The 27,276-nt window shown below is 41.4% G+C and overlaps 4 protein-coding genes across 4 annotated transcripts in view; 2 read left to right on the forward strand and 2 right to left on the reverse strand.

The window, feature by feature from the left end:
• The first annotated feature begins 227 nt into the window (after positions 1–227).
• Positions 228–5,116, forward strand: wdr12 (WD repeat domain 12). The gene is made up of 13 exons (XM_088407824.1): positions 228–391; positions 557–651; positions 1,138–1,232; positions 1,306–1,412; positions 1,487–1,602; positions 2,486–2,640; positions 2,718–2,763; positions 3,818–3,903; positions 3,982–4,122; positions 4,284–4,389; positions 4,465–4,597; positions 4,767–4,839; positions 4,924–5,116. The coding sequence occupies exons 1-13, from the start codon at positions 351–353 to the stop codon at positions 4,999–5,001; spliced, it is 1,272 nt and encodes a 423-aa protein (XP_088263950.1). The 5' UTR covers positions 228–350; the 3' UTR covers positions 5,002–5,116.
• Positions 5,117–5,619: 503 nt separating this feature from the next.
• On the forward strand, positions 5,620–12,383 carry ical1 (islet cell autoantigen 1-like). The gene is made up of 14 exons (XM_088409104.1): positions 5,620–5,787; positions 6,398–6,429; positions 6,501–6,654; positions 7,763–7,835; positions 7,909–8,032; positions 8,107–8,305; positions 8,386–8,511; positions 9,176–9,274; positions 9,357–9,439; positions 9,680–9,726; positions 10,179–10,454; positions 10,521–10,616; positions 10,691–10,812; positions 11,398–12,383. The coding sequence occupies exons 2-13, from the start codon at positions 6,422–6,424 to the stop codon at positions 10,804–10,806; spliced, it is 1,401 nt and encodes a 466-aa protein (XP_088265230.1). The 5' UTR covers positions 5,620–5,787; positions 6,398–6,421; the 3' UTR covers positions 10,807–10,812; positions 11,398–12,383.
• Positions 12,384–12,967: 584 nt separating this feature from the next.
• fam117ba (family with sequence similarity 117 member Ba) lies at positions 12,968–20,060 on the reverse strand. The gene is made up of 8 exons (XM_088408889.1): positions 19,620–20,060; positions 18,373–18,615; positions 18,176–18,259; positions 17,730–17,840; positions 17,008–17,151; positions 16,162–16,366; positions 15,837–15,957; positions 12,968–15,273 (listed from the first exon to the last, which is right to left on the reverse strand). Exons 2-8 carry the CDS (start codon positions 18,391–18,393, stop codon positions 15,048–15,050), a joined length of 912 nt encoding a protein of 303 aa, XP_088265015.1. The 5' UTR covers positions 18,394–18,615; positions 19,620–20,060; the 3' UTR covers positions 12,968–15,047.
• Positions 20,061–21,725: 1,665 nt separating this feature from the next.
• The window catches only part of LOC148427481 (bone morphogenetic protein receptor type-2-like), a 31,229-nt gene continuing 25,678 nt past the window's right edge, over positions 21,726–27,276 (reverse strand). Inside the window, exons 12-13 of the mRNA XM_088408010.1 lie at positions 25,918–27,254; positions 21,726–23,357 (exon numbers count right to left, since the gene is read on the reverse strand). Of these exons, the coding sequence (XP_088264136.1) occupies positions 23,104–23,357; positions 25,918–27,254 (1,591 nt within the window). The 3' untranslated portion in view covers positions 21,726–23,103. The remainder of the gene's footprint in view (positions 23,358–25,917; positions 27,255–27,276) is intronic.

The raw sequence follows: 27,276 nt of genomic DNA on the forward strand, positions 1-27,276 counted from the left end.
AGACGGTCTATAAACCAATGTTTTCATACATTTTCATGGTTAAATATTTACTTCAATACTGACGTTTGTTCGGAGGTTATACACTTATGAATCGACTTTAAGGTTTGTAGATTTGAAAAGACGATTGCTCGGTAGGGCAGGTAGAGTCCGGTGTTATTTAATTTCCCACAATGCCTTCCGAGCTGAGCGCTACGTCATACGTTCCAGGCCAGCATCAGTCGCTCTGAGATCTGTTGCTTTTCCTTGTTGCTACCACATGGCATTACTGCGAAAAATGTTAAGGAGCACGAGTATCCTCTCAGTTTATTAATTTGTGTTCGTTTTGCGGGTGACACACACAAGTCATAATAATGTCGCAGTTACAAGTAAGGTTCTACACAGAAAATCCAAGGTAAGAGCATTTAACAACACATGCAGTTTTGAAGCTCATAACTAGCCTGATAGCTAAGTTTGTTTAGCTTACAGCGAGTAATTTAGTACAGTACATGAATATTCCTCTGTTATAGTGTCTTTTATCACGTGTTGTGCTCCTGTCTAAAAAAATGTTTCGTTGTAGGTATGTTGTAGATGATGTTCCATTCTCCATCCCAGCCACTTCGGAAGTCCCTGATCTCAGCAGTCTTGTCAACAAGTTACTGGAGGCCGAAAATGGTTCGATAATTACATCTGTAATTCTTGATTTTATACAGTGTTGAATGTAGACTTGAACAAATACACGTCGTACATGTAAGCAATAAAGTATCTACGTATTCTACAAGGTTGACATTTTTGGCATTTAATGACCGCATGATGATCATTCACATAGCAACATGAATGAGTCAGAAAGAAGCCGGGTTTTATTTGCAATGTCTGTGGGGTAAATAAAGGGAAGGTTCAACCCATATACTGTAATGTACATATGCACTGTCCTGTAGCAGAATGAGGTTTTACCTCTAAATGGCTTTTACAGGTTTTGTAACATTTTATGTGGATGACACATTGACTTATTGGTTTTATGAATTAATCGGGGCCACAAGATTTTGAATCAATTCAAGTAGATTCATTTAAAAGCGCTCTAATGGTGATATTGACCCTGTGTAAAATTTGCAATTGTGTTTTACTACCCCAACATGTTTTGGGTTTTTTTCACCACCACAGCATCTCATACCATGGTGGAATTTGACTTCCTGGTCAGGGGGCAATTCCTTCGAACATCACTGTTGGATCACATGGAAGCAGAAGCCATATCAACGGTGCGCCTCCGCCTCAGTGCTTAATATGTATTCATTTATTTCAGGCTTTAACTTTTACTTGTCTGTTTTGCAGGAAGAAGTTGTGGAGCTCGAGTATGTGGAGCGGATTACAGCGCCACAGCCTGAGGAGTGTATGACACATGATGACTGGATTAGTTCTGTAGATGGAGATGCTGAGTGGTAAGATGATTGCTGCTGTGAATTCCCTGATTTTTAACAATGGTGTAACAATATTTTGATTTATATTTTGGCAGGATCCTGACCGGGTCTTATGATAAGACAGCCAGTATCTGGTCCTTGGAGGGCAAGGCAATGACAAAAGTGGTTGGACACACAGATGCTGTCAAAGATGTCGCCTGGATAAAGAGGGGTGAGGAGGGTAGAATTCCATTTAAAAAAAAAAAAAGAAAAGATAATGTGTGCATTCATAAAGCAGACTCACACATCACTCAACAGGTTTAAAGCGATGGTTCACTTAGTCATTTTTAGCACTAAAATGTCCTTTTGTCTAGAATTAATTTGATAAGTAATTCTCATTTACATGTAATACTTTGAAAAACACTTCACATAAAATCACATGTGCTGAAAGCTCAAGAGTCACTGCTCAGTGTGCAGTGTAGAATTTGAGAAGGGCAACCACCAAGTGAACAATATTATCTGCACCTCATAAACACATTTTGTTTTCCACCCATTATCTGAGTAATCATTGGATTAACTGGCATAAAAATCCTGTTTTGTTTTATCATATTAGTATGCCAAAAAGGTTATGCTGAAAAATAGAAGCAAAATGTACTTGGTGGCATCAAGTTGGAGGACTCAGTTCATTTTGGCTCACCATTAAAATCAAAATGGAAAGACACCGAGTCAAGTTCGAGAATTTAAAAAAAAAAAGTTTTTGCTAAATGCAATGTTGCATATGCTGCCAATAATGTATGATAAAAAAGTAAAGATGGATTGTGATCAAGGCGTCCAAAGATAACATGGTGTATGTATTCATTCGTTTATTTTGGGAGTAGATTGTCATCATGTGCGTTTGATTTTTGACTCAAAACTGGAATTAGTTGACTTGCATTTATGCTTTTCCATTAATATGGAGAAACTTGTTTCTAACCTGTGCACATGACAATAAACACACTTAGACTTTGAACCGTGTGAAACAAATTAAACATTTTAAAATAATTGATTCTTTATTGATAATGAACATGTCTATTGTCTTCAAATGTAAATGCAGTGACTTTTTTTTTTTTGGCCAGAGGGCTTGGCTCATCTGCTTCTGACTGCCTCCCTTGACCAAAACATCCTCTTGTGGGAATGGAACTCTGAGAAGAACAATGTGGTGGCTAGGCACTGTTGCCGGGGACACACGGGGAGCGTTGACACAGTCGCCACGGACCCCACTGGTTCAAAGGTACATCCCAAATTGCATGAATGCTTTGAAAAAGCACTGGCAGGTTGTAATTCCTGTTTTTTTTTATTTTCCCCCAGTTCTGCAGTGGCTCCTGGGACAAAATGTTGAAGATATGGTCAGCAGGTATGTTTCACGTTTTTAAGACATATATTACATATTTCATTTGATTTACATATTTAATACAGATATTTAAACATTGGGAGAAATAAATCACATGAGTGGTGTCTTCACATGAAAGCATATAACATTCATTTACTTGTAACAAAAACATTATGACAGATACTTGGTACAAATGCCTCATTTCAGAAGTGTGTATCAAACTGGTAGCCCTTTGTACTAAATAAGTAGCTCTCCATTTTCAAACAGGTTTGTGATCCCTGCTTTAGAGCAGGGCTCTGCAACCCGCTGCTCCAGAGCTGCATCTCTTCCTTCTGTGGCACTTAGTGATTTTAGAAAATAATGAGTACTTCATCTACATTTAAATTACAGTACCAAGTTTGCTGGTACTGGCAATGTAAGTCCAAATAAGAAAATTATGGTGCTCTTGTGACATTAAAATAGAACATTTGAGATGTTAAATGTCAAGAGCGGTCAAAAGTTTAAAAACTTCTTCAAACTTTTTTTTTCCTTAGATTGGAAATTAGTACTGGAATCATCCAGACTATGCAGCAACACATAATGAATCGATAACCTGAGTAAAAATATTATCCATGTGAAAATATTTGAGGTTCTTCAAAGTGCACCAGATTTTTCCAGCATGAAAGCTTTGCACATTTGAGTATTTTCTACTACCTTAAATAATGTCCATGGCCGGTATTTTGCAAATACATATTTTTCATTCAATGAAATTGTATTTAATTCAGTACAACAGCTGACTGCATAATTCATATGCGGTAACCTGATGACAAAACATACGACGTTTTTGAGTGGCTGCAGGTGGATCATTTGAGTGCGCCTTACATTTCATGATTAAAAGGATTGTTTGAGATATTTTTTAATTTGCTGTTTTATTCTCACTTTAGATATCCAAAATGTTTTGTGGCTCCTGATGTTCTTTTTTCCTTTTGTGGGAGATGGTCAGAATAACCAAGTATTAAAGGTTGCAGACCCCAGCTGTAAGAGTTTACGGAAACATTGAAAAGTGATTTCAAGCTTCAAGTTTTGCTTGCTTTTCTAGTTCCCTCTGATGAGGCAGATGTGGTGGAGGAGCTTGCGGACAGGCCAAGGAAGAAACAGAAGACCCAGCAGATGGGCCTTACTAGGGTAAGTTAACAGTCTGCATGATTTAGTGGAGCATCTTTTGTTAAAGCTGATGTGACCTTTTGTTTTTTCACCACACAGACACCTCTTATGACTTTATCAGGTCACAACGAGGCAATATCTTCAGTGCTGTGGTGTGACAGTGAGGAAGTTTGCAGTGCATCCTGGGACCACACCATCCGTTTGTGGGATGTGGAGACAGGAGAGATGAAGACAACCCTGGTTAGATCAATCAATTTGAGATTTAGTGGTAGCTTAAACTTCAAATAGGGAAAAATGATAACTGATCTCAGTGGGAACTTTGCTTTCCAACTTTTAATGTAGTGCTGGTATTTTATTTGCCTCTGTGATTGAAATGAAACTTGTCATTCCGCAATCCACAGACAGGGACTAAAGTGTTCAATAGCATTTCCTACTCACCTTTGTGTCGTCGGCTGGCGTCCGGCAGCACTGACAGACACATCAGGCTGTGGGACCCCCGCACCAAAGGTATCACTGCCTTTTGTGCAAATTCAGGAGACTTTACGCTTCCTGCGCAAACTAGACCCTCTTTGCCTCTTTCAGACGGTTCACTGGTGCTGCTGTCACTGACATCCCACACTGGCTGGGTCACCGCCGTCAAGTGGGCCCCATCACACGAACACCAGTTGGTTTCCGGTTCCCTGGACAACCTGGTCAAACTGTGGGACACCAGAAGGTCTGAAAAGCAGTGATATTATTGCCCCATTTCTTTGACGTTCAAAATTAAAGTACAGCACCTTATAAGGCACATTAGAAATAACCAACATGTGAAATGGGATAATATGTCTCTTACCGCATAGATTGAATTCTAATGGGGATTTTATTGTTGCCGTTTTATCTTGTAGCTGCAAAGCACCGCTGTATGACCTGGCAGCCCATAAAGATAAAGTGTTCTGTGTGGACTGGACAGAGACTGGGGTAGGTTTATTGATGGGAGTCCATTTCGAAAATGCGAGAGAAAAATATAATCATTGTTATTTTTGTGTCTGTTCCTTCTTTCAGCTTATGTTAAGTGGGGGAGCCGATAACAAATTGTACACCTACAGATACTCACCTTGTCCGACAGACGCAGGCGCATAGTCTCTACAGAGATCCTCTGCCATCCTGCAAATGTCTTGTAAATTGGCCTTTTTTTTTTTTTTTTAAGCCTTTGTCATGCAATTTACTGAACAAGCATAAATGGTATGTCTTCCAAGTGGTGTCTTTTCATTTCAACCAAGGATAATAATGAAAAAAAAAAACCTTCATGTTTAAACAATTCATGTTTTATGTCTACCATGTAATCTTGAATTAGTTGTGTTTAAACAAACTTGTAGTGGTAAACAGTGGATAAAGCAAAGGATAGTAAATATATTTAGCAAAGTTTATTAAGAAAAAGTTACAATTTGTCCGTAATTACATTTTCCCTAAATATTTTATGTCCGATCAATACTTTTTTTTTTTTTTAAACACTTCTTTTCCTCCCGCTGTCCACTGTAAATTCATCACGTGCCTATTGTCCAGCTTGCGGACGTACGTGACCAAAGCCAGAAATAGGTGACCAGGCCTTAGCGTAAAAAATATTGCGTGTGACCGATAAAAATGCTCTCCATCTGATGCCAGCGCAAATTTAACCCGCGTATCTCACTTTTTGTCACATTCGGCTTGCTGACGTTTACTTACGTTAAACCACGTCACGTCCAATTTGCATATCCTGTTTCCCCGACTCATACGATGATGGATATCGCGAGAGAACCTTTAAAGCGAGCTCCTGTCCTACGCTGCCACTAAAGGACAACCTGAACATCAGTGCAACGTTTCACATCACCTCAACAAGCCCATGACTCTCATATAAGGAAGAAGATTTTTTTTTTTCCTCCGGTCATCGTAAGTTGACAAAGTTTTGAACCTAACACATAACATTAGCATCGAACTAGCTAGCCGTGGTACTGGCACACCATATATTTTTCTTTTCGGCAAGGCGTCGACAACTACATTTGTTTATTTCGATTATTAACCATCGACGTAGCTTTGAATATTGTGCTCTTACAACTTCGTCGGAAGTACGATGTTGTACCCGACTCCGGTGTCTGTGGGAAGTGAATGCAGTACCTGCTTCGACAACCAGCTGTTGTCAGAGCTCGAGTAGCAGATGCTACATACTAGCTTAAAATAAGAGAACAATGCTGTTCAGCACTTCGAACAAACTGTTGATGGTGTGGAACATTTGTTTTATTCCTAGAATAGAGAGAAACGTGAAAGTGAATGGTTTTTGCTCCATTTTCTGATCTGAGATTTACTGGAAAGGAGGAGCTGTAAATGATTTGTGACCATCATAATGAAGACAAAAATGAATTGCGGAATCGCTCCATGAACTTTAATAAAGTCCTATGAATGTTAGACATAGAAGAGAGAAGTCAATATCTGCACTTATTTTATTTTAAAACCATGAGAGAACTTGCACATTAATTCACTGTTATTCCTCTTATACTTTTAGAGTGGAAAAGACTGATTGTCAATCATGGACGGGTATGTATGCATCTACAGTCAATATTTTTCAAAACCGTAATAATCATAAAATACAATTTCTTTTACTGTAGATTTGTTGGGGAGCTGCTGGGTGAAGACAGCTCAATGGTGGCACGGATGCAGAAGAAGTTCTGGAAGACCAAGCAGGTGCTCATTAAGGCCACAGGCAAGAAAGAGGATGAGTATGTGGTGGCCTCTGACGCTGACCTGGATGCAAAGCTTGAGGTACAAAGGGTGCACCAAGACAGCCACAAATCAACTATTGAGAGGCGAACACACAATATTTGTCTCCATATACAGTATGTTCCACTTGCAAAGAAGGTTAAAAACATTAAATCAACAGTATTCACTATATATGCTGCTCTCTAATTTTAACTATTCTGTTGTTCGATAGCAGATCTATACATAAGCTGTTTTTTTGACTCCAGCAAAAGTTTATGAGGAGTTGGGGCTTGTAGCGACTCATCAAGTGTAGGCGCACATCTGAAAGATATAAAGCATTTTTCATTTTCATTCTATTGTCTTAAATAATGCATTTATTATTATTTTATAATCATTATTTTTATTTATTATTGTATTTCATACTCCTTGACAAAAGTCTTTACTTGTTCAAAATAAGAGATGGACGAATAAAAGAGATCTCTATCTATATTCATTTTCATTACAAGGAAAAATATTGACGTCAAAATTAAATTATAAAATCCCATGTTGAATTGTTTGGACTCGATGTTTACTGAACAATCTTTTTGTGTTACATAATGTTGTTTTGAATGTATTTTGTTGTAACATTTGAATAAAAAATGCAGCCCCCCAGGGGCATCAGCATGTCTTAAACAAGTATATATTTCCATGTAATTTCCTAAAGCAAAGCTGGTTCTACTAATTTTAAAAGTAACAGAACTATAAAAAAAATACTCATTTTGAGTTCCTCCAAAAACTAAAAGTGCAGAGCATTTCCAGGGTATGAATAATCTCTTATAAAGTTAACAGAAAATATAAATTGGTAGTCTCCCAAACCTACACCAGTTCTACAGTGATCTGTTATTTATTGGCCTTCTGATGAAAAAAGAAAAAGATCAATGCCGGTATTTATCAAAAGCGCCACATTAATTGTTGTATTTCATATTGAAACATTTTACAACAAATTCAATTCGATAACAAATATCATAATGTGGTACATTAATGTGTTCCTTTTCCCACTCTATTTCAGTCGCAGACATAAAAATGAAACGGCAATTTGCCAAGTAAATAATGTGTAACAGTCCAGCTGCCATCAATTCATGTTTGAACCACATTGTCATTGTCAGCTGTCGTTCTTGTTTGCTTCCTGTAGTTCTTCCGCTCTGTCCAGTCTACCTGCACCGAGTTGCTCAAGGTGATAGAGAAGTACCAGCATAGGATCACACGTAAGATGAGAGTCCATCCTGTCCATCTTTTGCTAACTATAGCAAAAGCTGCCAAATTGTTTGCTGTCCGCAGGTTTGTCCCAGGAGGAGAATGAGCTGGGATTGTTTCTCCGCTTCCAAGCTGAACATGACCGCACCAAGGCTGGTAACATGATGGACGCCACCAGCAAGGCCCTTTGCACCTCTGCCAAGAAAAGGTTAGAAGCACGAGGCTGCATGGATGACGCCACACCGCTGTCTATTTTTAAATGAGCTTTGTTTCTCTTCACAGGATGGCGCTCTGTCCTCCGCTGAAACGTTTGCACCAGGAAGTCGAGACTTTCCGACGACGTGCCATCGCGGACACCTTCCTGACCGTGGGCCACATGGAGAAGGCTCGCACAGAGTACAGAGGAGCTTTGCTCTGGATGAAAGACGTTTCTCAAGAACTTGACCCTGACACTTACAAACAGCTGGAAAAGTTCCGCAAGGTAAGGCTTGATGTTCCTTATTCCCCGTTTGGTCCTTTTTTGCCGACGGTGCTTGACTGGATCAGTTTCTGTCATGGCAGGTCCAAGGCCAGGTGAGGGCAACAAAGAGCCAGTTTGAGAAGCTAAAGAACGATGTGTGCCAGAAGGTGGACATGCTGGGTGCAAGCCGCTGCAACATGCTGTCACACTCACTTTGCAACTATCAGGTTGGTCCAACCACTTCATTTTTTTAGTCCAGTGGTTTTCAACCTTTTTCTCAATGATGTACACCCTGTGAAAGATTTTTCTCAGCAAAGTATCTCCGAACCAGAGCATAGCTTTTTTTTTGATTTTTTTTTCTCTTTTCGGGACTACATTTGTAGTAGTTTATCCGGGCATATTTTAATCAGCATCTTTTTAAAGTAGGTTGGGCAATGTCACCTTTTTTATTTTATTTTGGACTCATATGCAGAGAAATTACATTGCTATATCACTATTTAGCAACAAGTGACTGCACGTTACAATTCATACGCTCTTAACTTGGAAATAATGCTGTTCCTATTTCGCCATTCAAAAACATAAATTAAGTTTACTGATCCTTGCAGGAACCTTTTAATATCTAACATACCACTTTTTTGTATCCTCAGGGGTACTAGTACAGCTATTTGAGAACTGTTGGTTTGATTAACTTGGTTTAAATTGCGCCTGTTCGGTTCTGCTGTGAGGTAGACATATACAGTACTATACCTATGATGGACCAAAAAAATAACCTGAAAATCTTGCTTTTTTTTTTTAAAAGGTTGTATGCACCACAAAATGATACTTTTTGCCTGCCCAGCTGGGATGTTTTTCATTGGTCCAGCATTTCACACACATTCCCTCTACCTGCAGACCACCTTGCTTCAATTCTGGGAAAAGACGGCCCAAGCCTTGTCTGGCATCCATGATGCCTTCCAGGGCCATGTGCCATACCAGTTCACCACACTCAAGGTAGGTCGATGATTCATATCTATGATGATGATGATGATGATGATGATAGCCCTGTCTTGATTACTCACTCAATCCCTGGCAGGACCTGCGGGACCCATTAGAGCAAATAACCACAGAACAGCAAGGAGACCAAGACGAAAAGGTTTTACAGGGGAACTCTGACAGGTGGGGGGGGTCCGAATTATTCACTGCTTTATTGGGTTGCCCAGCACAATATTGCGTACAATAATGCTCCGTTTCAAATGTATAACTCAGAGAGGGTTGAATGTAACAGTTATTATTAATATCTCATGACAATGAAAATCACACTAGATGAGAAGCTGTCATTTTTTTCAGCTTTGGTTGTTCAAATATTGTTATTGTTATATGTGATTATTATTCAAAATATACTTGTTTTAACCCTAGTCTGGTGTGTTTGGATGACGAGGCATCAGGAAGCTCAGCTGACACAGGTATGGAGTCTAAACAACTACAGCTCAGCCAACCTGTTAATTGCCATTGATAACTACTGGTTTATACTGTATGTTCCAATTTAACTGAGGTGGCGGTGAATAAGTAATGTATTATATAAAAAATTATATACAAGTAAATGAGTTAATATCCACTCGTCACTTTCCGGTTGTCACCCTTCTGGCTCTTGACTACATAGTATTATAATTTCATCATAAAATAATATAATATATCGTAACGTCCATGCACCCGTTTGCTCACAGATAACTTAATCAAAAGATTTGCAAGTGAAGTTGTATCGATGTCTTTGAGTGTGTTTGGCTTAAAAAAAAAAAAAGTGCAACCTGACCTGGTCAATCTGCATATGAGAGTGTAGAGCGTAGCCAGTCTGCGTCTCGAGCGACTCGGTGTTCGGGTTAGGGTTCTTCCTAATGACTTTCCCTACCTCTAACAGGCGTGTTAGCGGACTCCGCTGGCGTCGGCTCAAGAGCAGTGGATGAAGATGGCGAGCAGGGTGAAATGGCTTTCCTCAAAGACCTGCTCAGCCCCGGCCCAGGGGCCATTGATGACTTCAGCAGGGAGTGGCAAGATGCTTTCGGGCTCTTTGACCCTCCCGCCTCTACCGGGGCGCCACCGGCGGGTCATACTGCCCCCCTGCCACAGTACACCTCCCCCGGCCCTTCTGGCTTCCTGCCTTCCCAGCTTTTGGACCACAGTCTGAGTTCCACAGGTAAGCCGTGTCCCCCTTTTGGTGAAATACTCACACCGCTTGTCCTTATCACCATGTGTTCATTAGGCTGGTCTACACCACCTATGTTTCAAGCGCCACCTCTTCAGCCGCCTCTTGCGCACAACCAAGCAGCTACACCGGCTACTGCACCGGTATCCAATGGTAAACGATGGATTATGTCATTGTTATTATGGTACAAATAATTTGTCGTTATTCAAATGTGAACGTGGATCTAGTTACTGCAGGAGGAACCAGAGATATGTCCGCTTGGTTCAACCTGTTCGCAGACTTGGACCCACTCTCCAACCCTGACGCTATTGGACGCTCCGCAGACGAGCTCCTGAATGCCTGAAACTGGGTATAATGATATCTTGACACACATGCACACAGAGAGTAAATGACTGTGCACAAGGCACTCGATCTGGAAACTATCCGGTAATTTTTCAGGAAATATCTGGTTAGTTTACCTTGAAACTTAACCTGAGAAGTAAGGGAATATTCATTTTATCTTTTTGATCTGAATTTTTGAAATAAATAGTAAGGGAGGGTAACTTTATGGGTGTCATATTCATATCTTCTTTTCTAAAAAGATCATGCAAATTGCAAAAAACACAACTCTCAATACTCAGATGTATTATAGTACCTTAATTGCGCTAGTCTTAACTGTGAAAATTCAACCACTCACCCATCACTCGCAGCTTGAGAAAATTACAAGTTAATGGTATCCTTGAACCTTCTTGAAATCTACAAGTATTTGTTCTTTTCAGGTCAAGTTGCAAACGGCTGGAAAGGGAAGTTCACTTCTAGTTTGTGAACTCAACATTTTAATTTCTGTGACTTCTCATGAAAAGTTTTGAGGTTTTTTTTTTTTTTTTTTGGCGCATAATGTCCCTGACTATTTTATGTTTCTTTTCCCTCTTTATACCTAATCTTGTGCCTGCAGAGTGCTGCTTTTATCCTGGATGCAGTTTGGATTTTATCCCACTCACAACACATTCCAAAGAAGATAGGGAACTTAATTGCATAAAACAATGTGTGCGTTCTTCTCTTTGTTGTGATCACATTCCCAGAGCCAATCAAGACGCCACAAAACTCTGCCTCTGTGTAATGGAATAATGTGAAATTATTCTAATTGGGGAAGTGTGTTTAAGAACACACATATGCCCTACACAGTATATAGTCCCAGTGAGTCATTGACTCCAGACCAGTGCTGAGAATGCCAGTAATAAGATGTTTTGCCATGTGCATTTTCCTGTATTGATTTCATCCTTTCCCTCTCCTATGTACTTTTAAGGAGTGCCATCACAGTACTGCTGCAATCCACTTCTGTTTGAGACTGAACCATTTTTATGCAGTTGTGAATGAATGGAATGAAAATACAGTACTGTTCCTCTGAAATGTGAACGTCGAGATTCTCATGTCATAGAACCATATTGTGTCGAAAGAGCATTTACACATCAAACTTGCGTTATTTTCTCCCAAATTAATAATTAAAAAAAAATATAGAAAGACTACCGTTTAAAATTTGGTAGCATTTAAAAAATAGAAAGACTACCGTTTAAAATTTGGTAGCACAAATATGACAGCACAGGGTTCTTATTTTGAGATGACAGTATGAGATCTCCATTTGTACATTTTGCCTGACAGACTGAATCTGTACGGTTGTGATGAAAGGGCCTGTGGAGTGGTATTATTAGTACTCCTATTTGAATGAATGGTCACGTGATACAAAACCACTACTTTGCTACATTTATCTTCAGCTTTAAAGAATTTAAAAGTTCTTTACAGAACATAGTACTATTTACTCTATTACATGCTGTCTACTGTTTACTCTTCAAGAATGTATTTAAACGTAAATGCTTATCCTGTATATTGTTTTTCAATATTTACAGAAGAAAACAGTTTAACAATAAACTGAATCAAAAGTTATTTGCTTATAGATAGTTGACTGTATTTGGCCTTTTGTTTGTCCTTATTTACACCGAAACATCATGCCACATTCAATATGGTGGTAAATTTGACGCTCGAAGGGCGTGAAAATGACAGTCGATGGCTACAGTCGCGCTTGACCATTACTTAGGCCAATCATACGTCTTGTACAGTTTTTGGCCAATCATACGAACGCTGCCGTAAAGCGTTGCTGTGCGTCTGCACTCAAGTGTTGACAAGATGGCGGGTTACACGCATCTTGGTTAATGTAGGCCGAAACACATTTTTTATTCATTCCTCCCGTTTCCCCAAACTGATAAATGGTGTAACGTGGTAGGAATACTGATATCTTCAGTCTACAGTAAAATATAACTTTAACCTAGTAAACAAGAAATTAAGGTGCAACTTGATGTAAGATAGATATTGTGATTACATTTGAAAAGCTCAATTTGATTATCACAGAGTTGGACAAAAATCCTTGGACTATGTACCGTTGACACTTGTACATGACCACATTTTTTTAATTGTTCAAAAACTAATGTGATAATACAAATAACCAGCACTCAGATGGTTGAAAACAGTAATTGCAAGGGTATACATTTTATTATCGACATTACATGATATAACAATAAGCAAAACTGAGTGTTGCCATTTTTTTTCCCAATGTTAATGGCCAAATTATTGTCATGGTGCACAAGTACCTCTTAATTTAAGTGCAAACCCAAACATTGGGGGTTATGAACTTATGGGGGAAAAACACCCAATATATCTGGAACAAGACTATTTTTTTCTTGCTTAATTACAAAAAAAAACAGCATTAAAAAATCCAAATCAGGTTGCCATAACATCTTTCAACGTTTGTTGGGTCTGCTACACATTCCCATCATTGAGTGTTGACCATGAGGCTACACACACAGCAACTGTTGCTTGGCGTGCACTCCATTCCCCACAACCTGAGACGGACGATGACATTGTCTAGTATTCATTTGACCCGAGTCTGATAAATAAATACATTACTATTCACAATAATGATAACATGTAATTCACAGTACTCAGTGGCGCAATTAGATGATAGGAGCGGGCTTGAATTGTATCTGAGTGGGGATTTACAATTGTCCACTCAATTCAGGTACACCATGTCTTTGTCGGTTCAAATAATACGGCATATATTTACATCCCAGAACATTGCTATGGCACGTGGAGCACCGAGGTGCTCTCGCAACATGATAAATAGCGTCATAAATTAGGTTCTTTGTGTGGTGCGCGAGTTGTCCGAACGCTTCAGTAATTTCAGTTCAAGGAGTCTGTTCATTGCCATGGCAACCGCTGCCATCTGCACTACAGTATGTTAATGCGGTGTGGGTGGACACCGACGAGACGGACTCTTAGGACTCGGATACCAGGAGCAGACCCAAAAGAGAGAAATTAACTTGAGGGGATGGAGGTAGGCGGGGAGGTTTAGTGGCTATCAAAAGTCTACACACCCCTGTTCCAAAATTGAGCTTTTAGTGACACTCCGCTGTTCCAAAATTGAGCTTTTAGTGGGGAAAAAAAAAAAAAAAAAGACAATATATCATTGCAAATCAATTTCCCTCCTTAATATTACCCTACACAAATCAATTGAAAATTAAACTCGGAGGGAGAGCCCAAATACTTTATGAGTAAAACTGTGGCCATTTTAAGATACAACTGTCACCATTTGAAATACCATATAGTTCCGCTGCTCTAGGTGGCGTTCTATGAAAGGTTATACACCATATAAGGGGTCTAGAAGAAGGCTTTATGTTAATGTTAACTTTTTCCCTGTAATCATGGGGCTTTTTCAGTGATGAGTACTGTTGTGTTTGAGCCAAATACATTTTTTGGCACAATTCATAAAATAAGTCTTTGTTATCATGAAATCTTCCACAATGATAACAGAAAAATTTAATTGGTGATAATCTGATACAGTTTAAATGGCATGATGATGGGATGTTTGACTCCAATTTCACACCAGTTTGGATGACGTCATTTTGAACACAAACATATTGTGGTTATGAGGGTATGTACACTTATCCAAGCTATATGGCTTTCTACTGATTTGCATGGGCTAAAGGTCCAATCAGTGGGGCTCGAGGTTTTGAAATTGACCTTGGTCTCAGTTTTAGAACAGGGGGTGTGTAGACCTTCGAGATCCACTTTAAAGCCTAAAATGCGAAAGAAGCGGGAAGCACAGCTTTAAGTTAGCTCTGGGCTTTCTGGGCTTTTAAGTACAGCGTCTTCCTTGTAACTTCAATGAAAAGGTGGAGACGCGACATTAGTTTTGGGAAATAAAGTACTGTCCTTGAAAATATCAGGCACATTTTTTTTTTTGTTTAAACATTTATCCCTTCAAGTTTTGCTACAATCTTGGCAGCACCATGGCCTTTTTGTGATGGAAGGCATATTATATAAAAAGAACTGGAGATAGAAAAGAAGATGTCTGTGAAAAGGCGTCACGGTATCGTACGGTGCCAAAACGGGTTTGCCCTTTTCCTTTCAAAACACTACGACAGCAATGAGATGGGTGGAGGAAGAGGAGGCGAGGCAGTGGGAAGCGTCGCCGGAGCAAAGACATCAGAGAGCTAGCATGCTGAAGGCCTTTTGTTTTCCTTCTCCTTTTCTTTCTGGAGCTTTAAGCGCTCGTCAGAAGCTCTCGGGCTCCTCCAGGAGGCAGGGCTGGGTGGACAGAGGCACCAGCGACGGGGACAGACTACGCAGGCCCACCCCGGGGCGGAAGTTAAGGTCCGGGGCCGGGAGGAGGGGCTTGAGGATGCTGACCAGGCAGAAGGCCGAGCCGCTGTTGGGGATGAAGTTGACCTTGTTGCGGTCGGGACACAGGAACGGGGGGATCTCCTGCAGGGTTTTGGGCCTGCGACCAACACACAATTTTCAAAAAATACACGTAAAAAAATGACTGTGCAATAGTGACTAGGGCCTGCCTGCAAAAGAGAGACACGTTTGACCAAACATTATGAATGATCGCGACTTCAATATTGACCAAAATAATGGCGATTCTTATTTTGGACAAAATCATGCAGCCCTAATGATAGGTATATTGGATAATCCAAATAGCCTTTAGGTGTGCCTGTGAGTGGGAATGGTTGTTTTGTCTCTGTGTGCCCTGCAATTGTCATTTTTATAACGTGTTAGCATTAGGAAAGCTTAGCCAAAAATATTTTGTCGTTTAAAAATAAAGAGGGTCCGTTTCCTCTTTGTTTTTTTGGTGTACTGTGATATGCCAATAAAGGCTGGGAAACACCATCATACATCATAGCAACTTTTGTCGATTTGAGTTAGCATTTTGTGGCCATGAAACGTATGCACTTTATACACTACGGTATATCCAGTATATTGGAAGTCATTGACAAAAAAAACAATCTCTCGGTGTCATGTTTGGAGCTCTCTCAAACAAAAAAAAGGTTTCCTACTTACAGCGTCTCCTCAGATACTTTGACTTTCTCGCAACCCTCCGGCGGTTCTCTCTTGAATGTGTAACTGTTGTTTGGCCGCGGGGAGGCGGCGTATTTGGGCAGTGGGGAGCAGGGGCCCAACTCTGATGACATGAACAAACATTCAAGAAGGTTAAAAATGAAAAAGACTGATGGGGAATTAATGAAAGACGAATCCTTGGTTAATGTGTTTTTTTTTAATCGACTTCATATTTATTTTTACTCTTTATACCTACTTTGGAAGTAGCAGCTTGTACTACTTAACCCCCCCGCCCTCCCCCCCGTACACCTTTGCAGTTGTCCGTCACCTTTTTCGTCAAAGGGGCTGCCGCCGCCGACCGCGTCGTTGAGCACGGTGAGGTAGGACGGCGAGATGGAGTCGGGGCGGCTGCTGCCGTTGCTCCCGCTCAGGCCGCCGCCCGAGGGGGTCTGCGTGTCGATGCTGCGGGTGCTGCTGCTGCGCTGCGGGGGGACTGGCGGCGGGGCGCGGTGCCCGTCCGGAACGTCCTGCGGCTGTCAGGTACAAACGAGAGATCTTGTCGGTGTGGAGGCAAGACGGCGCTAGCCTAAGAGGGCTGAACAATTAATCACATTCAAACCGCCATTGGCACGCACTACAAACAAAAATACAGCTTGCCAACAAAAAGACTTGCATATCAAATTGCAAACTCAATATAAATGAAAACATACTATTAGGTTATTTTTCCATACTTTGCAGCCGTCTAGCTAACAGGCTTGTTGTCTTATGTTTTGCATATCACTACTAGTTTCTTATTTGAGATCCGAGGATGAACTTTGAGTTCAAATTGGGAATTCTGACTTCAAAGTCAGAATTTTGACTTCATAGTGGGAATTGAAAATTCAAATAGTCATGAACTGAGTACTCTGAGAATTCTCACTTTATCCTCAGAATAGTCAGGATTCTGAGAAAAAAATTCGGAATCCCGTCAAACTTTTTTTCGCTCATCACTATCCCTATTGTTCATCCGTTCCGTTCAAAGAAAAAAAAAAAATCCCTACGAGTGCAAAGTGTTTGTTTTTTACTTTTCAAATGTATTCAAGAGATACGAATAAATTCCTATTTTCTTTTAACAGGTATATTTCTGTTTTGTAAAATCGAAAACAGGAAAATAAAGAGCGCTGATGTCACCCACAACAATGGTCTCATCTTTCTCGGGGGTGTCTCGGATGATGATGCGTTCGATCTCCTGGTTGAGCCCTTCCACGCTGTTGCGGAAACGAGGTGCCGATGACTTGGATATGGGGATGGGGATCAGAATGGTCTTGGGCATGGGCGCCTGCAAAGTATACACAAGAGAAAGCAACAAACAAACAAACAAACAGAAAAAATGAAGAAATGACGCCACTCTAAAATGTTTGATTATAAACAATTATACTAATAAGCTGTAAAATCATTTCAAACCAATTTTGTAAAATTGTCCTAGAACATAAATGGCCGAACAAATGAAAAAAATATCCACCTATAACTTGGCCGCTAACAGGTTTGAACGGTTAAATAGGTTTTATAAAGGAAAATGCTAATATTTTTCTGTGAAAGGCAATGAGCTCTTTTTATTCATTTTTATATTTGAGGGGAGGTTCAAGCAAGGGGAAACGGCTGGGATAGGCACCAGCAAGCCAGCCACTCTAGTGAGGATAATCGGCTATTGATAATGAATGGATGGACGATATTTCATAGGCTATTTGCAGAGTTGAGTAAACAAGCTGCCTCTTTGAAGTTAACAAGTGTTAGGCTTTCATTTTTCTTTTCCTCTGCTAGCAGAGAACAAAAACATTTTTGCTCTGTTAATTAATGTGTGTTGACCTAAAAAAACAAAACAACTGTCTGTTTCCCCGCCCCCGCACTTGTGATCACCTGCGACTGCATGATAGCATGGCTGCCATTGAAGGGCGACTTGCGCTCCTTGTCCCTCCGATGACGACTGCTCCTCTTGCTGCGTTGGAGTTGCTGACGCAGCTTGGCGATCTGAAAGATGTTTTCAAGCGTTGGTCTTTTGCATTCTCAACGTGCTTCGTTTGTCATTTGTACGAAGAGGTCTTTGCCTTTCTTGTCACGTCGCTTAAAATGTACCTTGTAACACGAGGCATTTTAAATCTTAAATGAAACGGTCGGGACACGTTTTGCAGCCCGTTAAAATGCGGTTATGTATTCTTGTGTGAGAAATCCACCACTCGTTTCTTTTTGTGATCGCTTTTTGTGAAAACGAAACCAATAAACCATACGGCCGCCGGGTTTAAAACACGCGTTTTCCTCAAACAAGTTCTTCTCTGTTAACTAATCCAGGTAGAAAGTGTAGCCACCTCCTTGAGCTGGTCAGTGCTCCCGCAGGAGGCGGAACGCTTGTGAGAGCCTCGCCTCCTCTCATCTGCCCAGGCCCTGGGGGTCTGAGACGGACACACACGCACACACACCAAATCAAAAAGGTACCGTATATGTATAAGCCGCACTGGAGTAGCGCGAGACCTTGATTTCCAAGTTTGTCTTGAAGAAGGCTTACCTGTGTGGCTTTGTCCCTCATGTAGAAAGGGTACTGGTGCTGGCAGTCGTCCTGAGGCCAAGGACCTTCCAGGTGAGTGCCAGCGCTCGCGCCCTGTGAGGGCCACAGCTGGGCGAGATGGTAAGGGACGGACGGGAGAATGAGGGAGGCTCCGAGGGCAACCCGAAGGGGAGGATGGAGTATTTAGGGTAAAGCCGCTGATGCTTTCTGAGGAGGAGGGAGAGTAGGAAGAGGAAGGTCGTCCTGGAAATGTAAACATGCCATTTGTCAACACAGGATGAACCCGCTTAGGAAGTCGCCTAGTGTCATGGCACCAGATTGATGTTAATCCTCAACGGCATTAACACATTTTAAGGTGGGGGAGTAGGTAGAGGGGAAACACAGGGGGGCAACGTGGGCCCCATTTGCCCGGCTGACCCCGATCAGGGGTCGCTGACACCATTTTGTTGCGTGGACATTTAAAACAGACAAAGTTTATTGAGCACGTGTTCTGATTCTGGATCTGAATTTGGCTGGGATCTTTGGTGCGGCTGTTGCTAGGGAACAAGGCCACAAATTCAATAGCTATTAATTCAACGGAATAGATTCGGCCCCCTATGGTTATAGTTTTATGTATATATACGTATATACGCAGTATATAACCCTCACCCAGTGTATCAACTACTGAACAGATTTTTCACTAGTCAAGTGTGGAAGTGGATTTTTTTTTTAAGTAATATGCGGTCAGTTCTACTAGTGCAACCTAGTCATACTATTGCACTGCTCTGTCATAAGTATTAGGGTCAATTTGTTCTTTTTTCGACACTCTCAGGACAACTTAACACAAAGCTAGAATGACAAGAGGACTGGGAGTAATAATTCAGACAGCTCAGAGGACTGGGAGTAAAATTCAGACAGCTCAGCGCACTAGAATAGAACTTTCTGTGCAGTCGCAATGTTTTCCGAATGCTGCCTTGTACTGTTGTATGAATTTTTTGCACACTTATTGGACACCTTGACATGTTACTCGTGAAGTAAAAATAGTAAAAATGTACCCTTGTTGATATTTGCATGCTACCAGCACAAATAGAAGTTGACACGATTAGTAAGAGGAGCTCACAGTTATGAACTGGTGCAGCTTCACCGCACTGCAACGTAATATTAAACACGTAGGATCTAAATATTGGATATCTAATTCGAAACACGCTTTCGATGATATCTCAGTGACATGCATGGGCTATATCAGAGTGCTTCTGTGCGTGACTTACCTGCAAAGGGGGTTTGTTGTCTTGCGGTGCGCAAAGCAGCATGGGAGCTCGTCGTCCCACCGACCAATGCTTGCCGCCTCCTAAATTGCTACAGAGGTTGAAAACAAATCGAGGCGTATATCTGCCGATATCATCACACGCGCAGAAAGCGAACAAGCATCACATTGGAAAAACATACGGTGTCAAAATAGGCGACGTTAAAGGATTTTTTGTATGTGTCGCGTTACTGGTAGCTAGCAAAATTTAAAAAAAAAAAATCGGGAAAACACGCTTTGCGCTCGAGGAGAAAATATGAGAAATGGATCAAAGGCGATCACCACATCCGGTGAACTGCAGAAAATGTAAAAAAAAAAAAAAAGACTTAAATGCAACAGACGGACAGAAAAGACAGAGGGGATAGGAAGAAGAGAGAAAGAGGGCGGTGATGCTCGACTAGCTTCGCTTGGCACGACGGGAGGAGGACCAGTGTGAAGCTAGAAGAAACACAGACAACTTCCGGTGGAGGCTTTTAAAACAAAGCACTTGAACGAGTTTTAAGTGCAGAACGATTGTGATTACGAGTAAGTAAGTAAAGCTGGCTAATGATGGAAAACCTCCAATGCAAAATATGTGTGAAAGGTAACAAAGTAATTGCATAAAACGGTATCATAAATACAAACATATTGTTCATCTTTAAATGGTACCTATACACAGTCCATAAGATCAAACTAATTCAAACTAACACAGCTTTTATTTACCAGCATCGTGAGAAAATGGCTCAGGTTTAAGGTGTTTATATTTATGTCTATAATCGCAAAGAATTAATTAAGAAACATGTTATTTTAGGTGCCTGAGTAGCTGTAAAAATTTACACCAAACACACTAATATGACAAAGTATTACATAAAACAGTGTACAACGATTGTTGAGCAGGATAAATCAAATTAGCTGATTCCACCATTTTTTTCCCATCAAACTGATCGTTTATTTGCCTAAAAAGGCACTATAAAAGAACACTGAATGTGATTCAACAGCGTTGCCTCATGAAGTCGCCTGATTTTACTTTGAAGGCTTAGATGCGTTTCCCGTTTGTTTTACCACAGGTTGTGTGACTTTGATGGCAACAATGGCGCTCTGACGTAGTTCGCCGACACTCTTCGCTTGTGCTGATGCTGCAGTTGCTAGGGCGCAGGAGCAGAGTGCAGAGACGTAAACATTTCTCTAATACGGGGTGATGTCTGGGGTTGGATGAAAATGTTGCCCTCGTGTGGCCAAAATTATAGCTGTTCCACGAATCATGTTATGGTGAGTGAGTCTAGACAGACAGACAGACAGACAGACAGATAGATAGATAGATAGATAGATAGATAGATAGATAGATAGATAGATAGATAGATAGATAGATAGATAGATAGATAGATAGATATAGATAGATAGATAGATAGATAGATAACATAAAAAAATGTGCGTGTCAATTTTGGCAGGTTATATGGTCAAAATTTTGTGTGCACTTATAGCAAACTGAATATTTAGCTTTATTTTGACAGCCCATAAATTTGTTTCATTACAGGGGTGTCAAACACATTTTTGTCATGGGCCACATTGTAGTTTCCCCTCAGAGGGCTTTTTTTTTGACAAACTTAATTCATGTTTAACAGATCTCATTTTGAAATTGGAAGTAAAAAAAAAATAATTTAATATTGGTGAAAGGGTCTTGTTGCAAGAAAAAGCTTGCATTATCTAAATAGGATATATCTAAATAGGATATATCTATATATATATATCTATCTATATATATATATATATATATATCTATATATATATATATATATATATATATATATATATATATTGGAAATATTGGCAGATTTTAGCAAGCATATTGAAATTTGGCATGCTTGATTTGCTTTTGCAAGCCACATAAGATGATGTAGCAGAACGGGTCTGCCCTATGTTTGATCACACAATGTTCACTCATAGCTGAACACTATTAATTTTTCGTCTCTCACCTTAATGCATAATTTTCAGATGTGGTCACTGGAGGAAAAGGCCTTTTTGAGTACCATAATGAAATTTGCCTGCATATAATACCTGACCATTCCCCCAAGGAAGTAAACAGACAAGAAACCCAAGTTTTCATACATTTATTGAGATTTTTTTTCTTCCATAGTGTCTCGAAAAGGTTTAGGGAAATTGTATCAAGCAAATGTGAAGCAATGGAATTAAAGGTCATCCATGTTCATTGAATGCAACACAGCATCTAATAAAAAATATGCAAATAAATGCAATAATTGTGTTTCTTTTTCTTACATACAAATTACATATTACAAAAACATAAATGGGATCGTTTCATCGATCCTGAAGTGGCGCTGAGAATACAGAATGAGTACAACATACATAGGACTGTACAGCGCTGGGCTCCATCAAAGCAAAATCACTTTGAGAAACACACGGACATACATACTGGAGAACCATCCATTCAAACATTAAGCCATGTGACCAGTCAAAGCACAAATAATATTCAGCGTGCTTTGGAAGGGGGTTTGGTATTCTTCGTTTGTTTTGTTTTTTCATTTCCAGCACAGTTCCAAAGAGCACAAAAGGGACTTTTTTGTCTCGTGGTTGTAATTCAGTCACATACATACAGTACGGTCAAATATGAAGTCAGGTGACACTGGGGAAAGAGCCTTAGATTCAAAGAAAGAAAGACAATTGATTAATGGTGTGATTGTGTGGAAAGAGGGTGGGGAAAAGTCCCAATATTCTCAAGCGCTCGGATAAGCTTGATTGTTTTTGCCCCACTTAGGACAGCCAAAAGATGGAAATTGAAGGATTGTCATCAGGTTTTCCACTTCCATCACAGGCAGAGGGGGGCAAGGCTGACGATTGTGGCGAATCATAAGTGCGAAGGAGATTGACGTATTCAAAATATGATTGGGGGTTAAAAACCACAAAAAGCACAAACAATAAAACATGAAAAACATCTAAAAACTACACCCTATTGCACAAATAAACGTATGTGATGATACAAAACATGGATAGTCCACCACGACGGGTCTTGCATACAAAATCAAATCAGAAGTCCAAACAAAAAGTTGCTTGCTCTGTCTTTTAAGACCGTTTCTTCTTCTCAACAGGGCCTTGTGCTTGAATGAAAACAAACAAGAGTGCATGATTGAATTCCATGGGGGCAGGACCGAACGCCGATCTCATCGGCTCAAAGTGCGCGTAGAAAGAAAACACTTGGACGCTTATGACGAGCGGGCGGAAAGGGACAGCGGACGAGCGGGAAAGAACGCTGCATAGCTTGGATTGCGTTGAAAGCAAATGAGACACACAGTAGCGAGACCTTAATTAAGTGTACTGTACATGGGACTCAACTCTTAGGCCACGCTCCTCCGTAGCTTCCTTTTGCTGATTCTGAGGCCCCCCCCCCCAACCAAAAACAAACAAACAAAAAAAAGCTCAGTGGGTTTGTTCAGTCTTCACCAAGGGGGGCGGCGCGCTCACACGTGCGTGTCGCCACGTTCGCCGACCAGGTCTCCGCCCCGCAGGTAGATAGCTGAAGTGGACTTGGGCCGGTTGTGGCTGTGGCCTTGGACCCGGCCGGATCCGTTGTTGTTGACCTCCAGCCCCCTGGCATCCGTGGAGATGACCCACGTAGTCGGCCGCCATTTCTTCAGGGAGTATGGCGTTTTGACTCGTTTCTTGATCTTATCGCCCGTGCCCAGAGCGTTGTCTGGGTGACCCAAGCCGTCGCCTGCAAACAGGAATGAACATTCTTCACGAGGCTCATGTGAAGGCAATTTGTTTTTATTGACTACTTTAATAAGTTATGGAACATTAGTTGATGATTGTGTTCATGCTACGTGCAGTGTTAATGCTTTAGGATTTTCTCTTGTATTAGTAGTAAGAATAGTTGTAGAGGCACAAGGCCAAAACCTGTTGCTTTTTTGCTTTTTTAATTTGTTTGAGACTTCATTTTTGAGTCGGGATTGCATGCGAATGATCCTGTAGGTGCTTGATGCTTTATGATTTTCTCTGTTATTAATAGTAAGAATCGTTGTGGAGGCACAAGGCCAAAACCTGTTGCTTTTTATGCTTTTTTAATTGGTTTGAGAATTAATTTTTCAGTCGGGATTGCATGCGATAGATCCTGTAGGTGGTAGGGCTGCAAGATTATGGCCAAAATAATAATCACGATTATTTTGGTCAATATTGAAATCATGATTATTCATCATGTTTGGTCAAACATGTCTATTTGGTGCCCTTAAGGTTAGGGTTAGGTTTAAACAAGCGCTATACAAACAAGGCTTCATGGCTTGATACTTCAATAATAATAATAATAATAAACTAAAATGAATAAATAAAGTAAATAATTATGGCAAAAACTTGGCACTCGGGGCAACACAGCTAACTTACTTGCTAAGTGCAAACCATTGAAAAAATACTTAGATCCAAGCACATTATTGACTTTTATGCACATTTTAATAATCAATTAGGAGTCAAAATGTCATCTCAAACCGAATTTATTCCTATTTTTTACCAATTGTATTTTTCAAAAGGGGTCTCAATTGACAGCTAGCACTGTATATATATATATATATATATATATATATATATATATATATATATATATGGAAAAGGGTGAGGAACTCACCGCCATTTCACACTGGTAAATAATATATTAGGGTGAGAAAATAAGAGGCTTTTGTCATGCAAACATGTGGGAAACAATGCCCCCTAGTGATAAGTGCTTGATTTGACTTGAATAAAAAAATAAAACGCGCTTGTCTTTTTAAATGTTAATATCGCCGTGGATCAGCTTAATTAATCATGGCAGCCAATATCATGATCACGATTAAAACTCGATTAATTGTGCACCCCTAAAATGTGGTGTCTACTCAGGTGTTTAGACAAGAACAAAATAGTTTGCTGCTCTGCACAATTTATTAAAATTTGATGATCTAAAAGTGATGAGCAAATGCTCTATTAAGTGAAATGTCTGCTGTTGCATTCACAACAGAATTTGACTTCCAACTTGATATATTAAGCCCAGTTTGAGTCACAAAGCTGCAAGTTTAAATCACAAGGTTGAGACTGGAAAATAGTATTTCACAACCACAAAACTGGAAAAATTTGTTATGCTCAAAAGTTTCCAGAGGGCATGGAACCCTTTTGCTTTTTTTTTTTTTTTTTTTTTAAACCCTATGCATGCAGATAAACAACAAAACAATTAGAATAAACAAAAAGTTCAAAAAGATGTGATATGTGTCTAAAACTGGTTTCTTGCTGCATTTGCAGGTTGCTTCTTGTTGTTCTTTTTAAAGATCTTGTGGCTAATGCAAGTTATTGTTGGTAGTTAAATCCAAATTTTATAACTTTATTATAAAAAATAAAAACATAGCTGTATTCAGTTGAGTTGCAAAAAACATTTTCAAGTCTGAGTCAAATGCCAAAGAGTCTGAGTCAAGTCCGACAAACAAATAAACAAACAAACGTAAACACAGAAAAAGAACCTGTGTTGCATTGGGACTCTGACTTGAGCAATACATAATTAATCCGTCTATTTTGTATCGCCGTTTTCTCCTCACTCGGGTCGTCGGACCCAACTGTCTTCCGGCAGTAGGCGGGGGACAGCCTGGACTGGTTGCCAGCCAATCGCAGGGCACGCAGAGACACACAACCATTCAGACTCAACAATCACACCTAAGGGCAATGTCCAATATACCTACTATGCATGTTTTTGGAATGTGGGAGAAGATCAGACTGCCTGAAGAAGACCCACGCGAGCAAGGGGAGAACATGCGAACTCCACACAAGAAGCCCGGGGAGAGCTGGAATTGAATCTGCCGCCTCCGGACTATGATCCGTGAAGACCTTATTTCCAAATTTTGATTTGCACTGTTTATGCTGCTCCTTCCTTAGCACACCTTTTGTTACAGTAAATAGCGGTACCTAACCTACCATGCACTTTATTTTCTTAACCTACCCCACTTACGCTTCATTCTCTCTCAACAGGACAAAATCTGCTTACAGACGTCACGCGACCAAACCCAGAAAACAGATGCGACGCAGCTGGTCGACACCTCAGACTTGACCACATGGGATGTCATTTCCAGTGGACAGCAATCGGAAATTGTTGTTGTTTTTTTTTTTTAAATACTGTATAGCCATTGAACATAGAAATAGGATTTGGCTATCAAATTAATTATAGCCAACAGTTTAACACTGAAAATGGCTAAACAAGCGAGCTATCCCTTTGATATTTATGGCCAATAATGTACACAGCAAGCGGGGAATATCAGCTGGTGTCTCACCTAATGAAGCCAGGTCCTGTGTAGTGAAGGACAGGTCCAAGGAGTTTGGTCTCTCAGGTCTGCGAACTCTGGGTTGCCTGAGCAGGGACTCATCTCGCATAGTGACCGTGGCCGGGAAGTCCGGGGCACCGGAACCGGGCCCGGCGCTGTCTCCCGGGGGCCCCGAGGGAGCCCCGCTCCCCCCTTCCGTACCCGTGTCCTCATCTCCTCCTCCTTCGCTCTCGCCTCCGCTCTCGCCGTCGCCCCGGCCGTGGCCCGTGTTGCTGTTGTTGTTGTTGGTGTTGGGTCGGGCCGAGCGCAGCGCGGCCACGCCGGAAGACGCGTCCCTGGGATCGGGCCGCTCGCGGCTCAGGAGCGGCTCGTGCTCGTCGGGGCTGGCCGTGATGACGCCAAGGCTGAGGCGGCTGTCGTCGGACCGCGAGGCTCCATTCCCGTTGGGAATGACGCCCGATCCCCCGAACGCGGCATCTCCGTTTACGGCGGAGGAGACGATGCCGCTGTTGTGAGCGTTAATAGCGGCGTTCATGCCGACATTAGTATGCGCATCTCGTAGAGCGGGTATATTGTTTATGCCTGCGCCCCGATGAGCTTCTGCATCTGTACTTGGGCCCGTTACCGCGCCGCTGTTGATTTTGGATCCCTCCACCTGCCGCAGGTTGGACTTCCCCGACCGTCCAAACTTGAACCTGAGCGAGGAGGACGAAGACTCCTTCTTGGCCGGCTTGCTTCGCAGGGACAAGCTTGATGGCCTTTTGGGCAGGTTCTGCTGCTTGGGCAGAGGGAAGACGGTGGCGGGCATGGAGGCAGAGGGTTCGGACGCAGCCGAGGCTTCGCTCGCCATCTTGATGAGGGGATACAGCAAGCTAGAACTCCCCGGGCTCAATGGGTCCGGCGAGCAGAACTGCTTTTGCGAGTGTTCCATCAGATTCTCGTCTGAGCTCTCCTTCAGGTTCTTGTCCACCTCTTTGGGGTCAAGCTTGGTGGTCTCCAGGTCTTCCTGAGTTAGATGGAGGCAGACGGGGACCGTGGCGCAGCCCGCCGGCCCTTCGGACTCCGAAATAATAGTGGTGGTTGTGGTGGAGGCTGACGGGCTCCCTCTTAATCCCAAGCAGGCCCCGCTGGTGCTGCTACCCTCCGGGCTGGGCATCCGGGCGTTGGCTTGCTGCTGGCGTTCTTGGTTGATTGAGTTCCTGTTCCTCTCCCCAGGCCCGCCCCCGACCCGAACGCCCGCAGAACTTGTGGGATCGGTCTGTGAGTTTTTGGGCACGCCCTCGTGTTCTTCAATATAAGTGGAGGAATGATCAGCATAAGGTCCTGACTTGGGAGTCACACGGTTCCTGAATGGAAATAGCGGGGAAA

Source organism: Hippichthys cyanospilos, chromosome 2 (assembly GCF_059441005.1).
Source record: "Hippichthys cyanospilos isolate Australia breed blue-spotted pipefish chromosome 2, RoL_Hcya_1.0, whole genome shotgun sequence".
Classification (NCBI taxonomy): domain Eukaryota; kingdom Metazoa; phylum Chordata; class Actinopteri; order Syngnathiformes; family Syngnathidae; genus Hippichthys; species Hippichthys cyanospilos.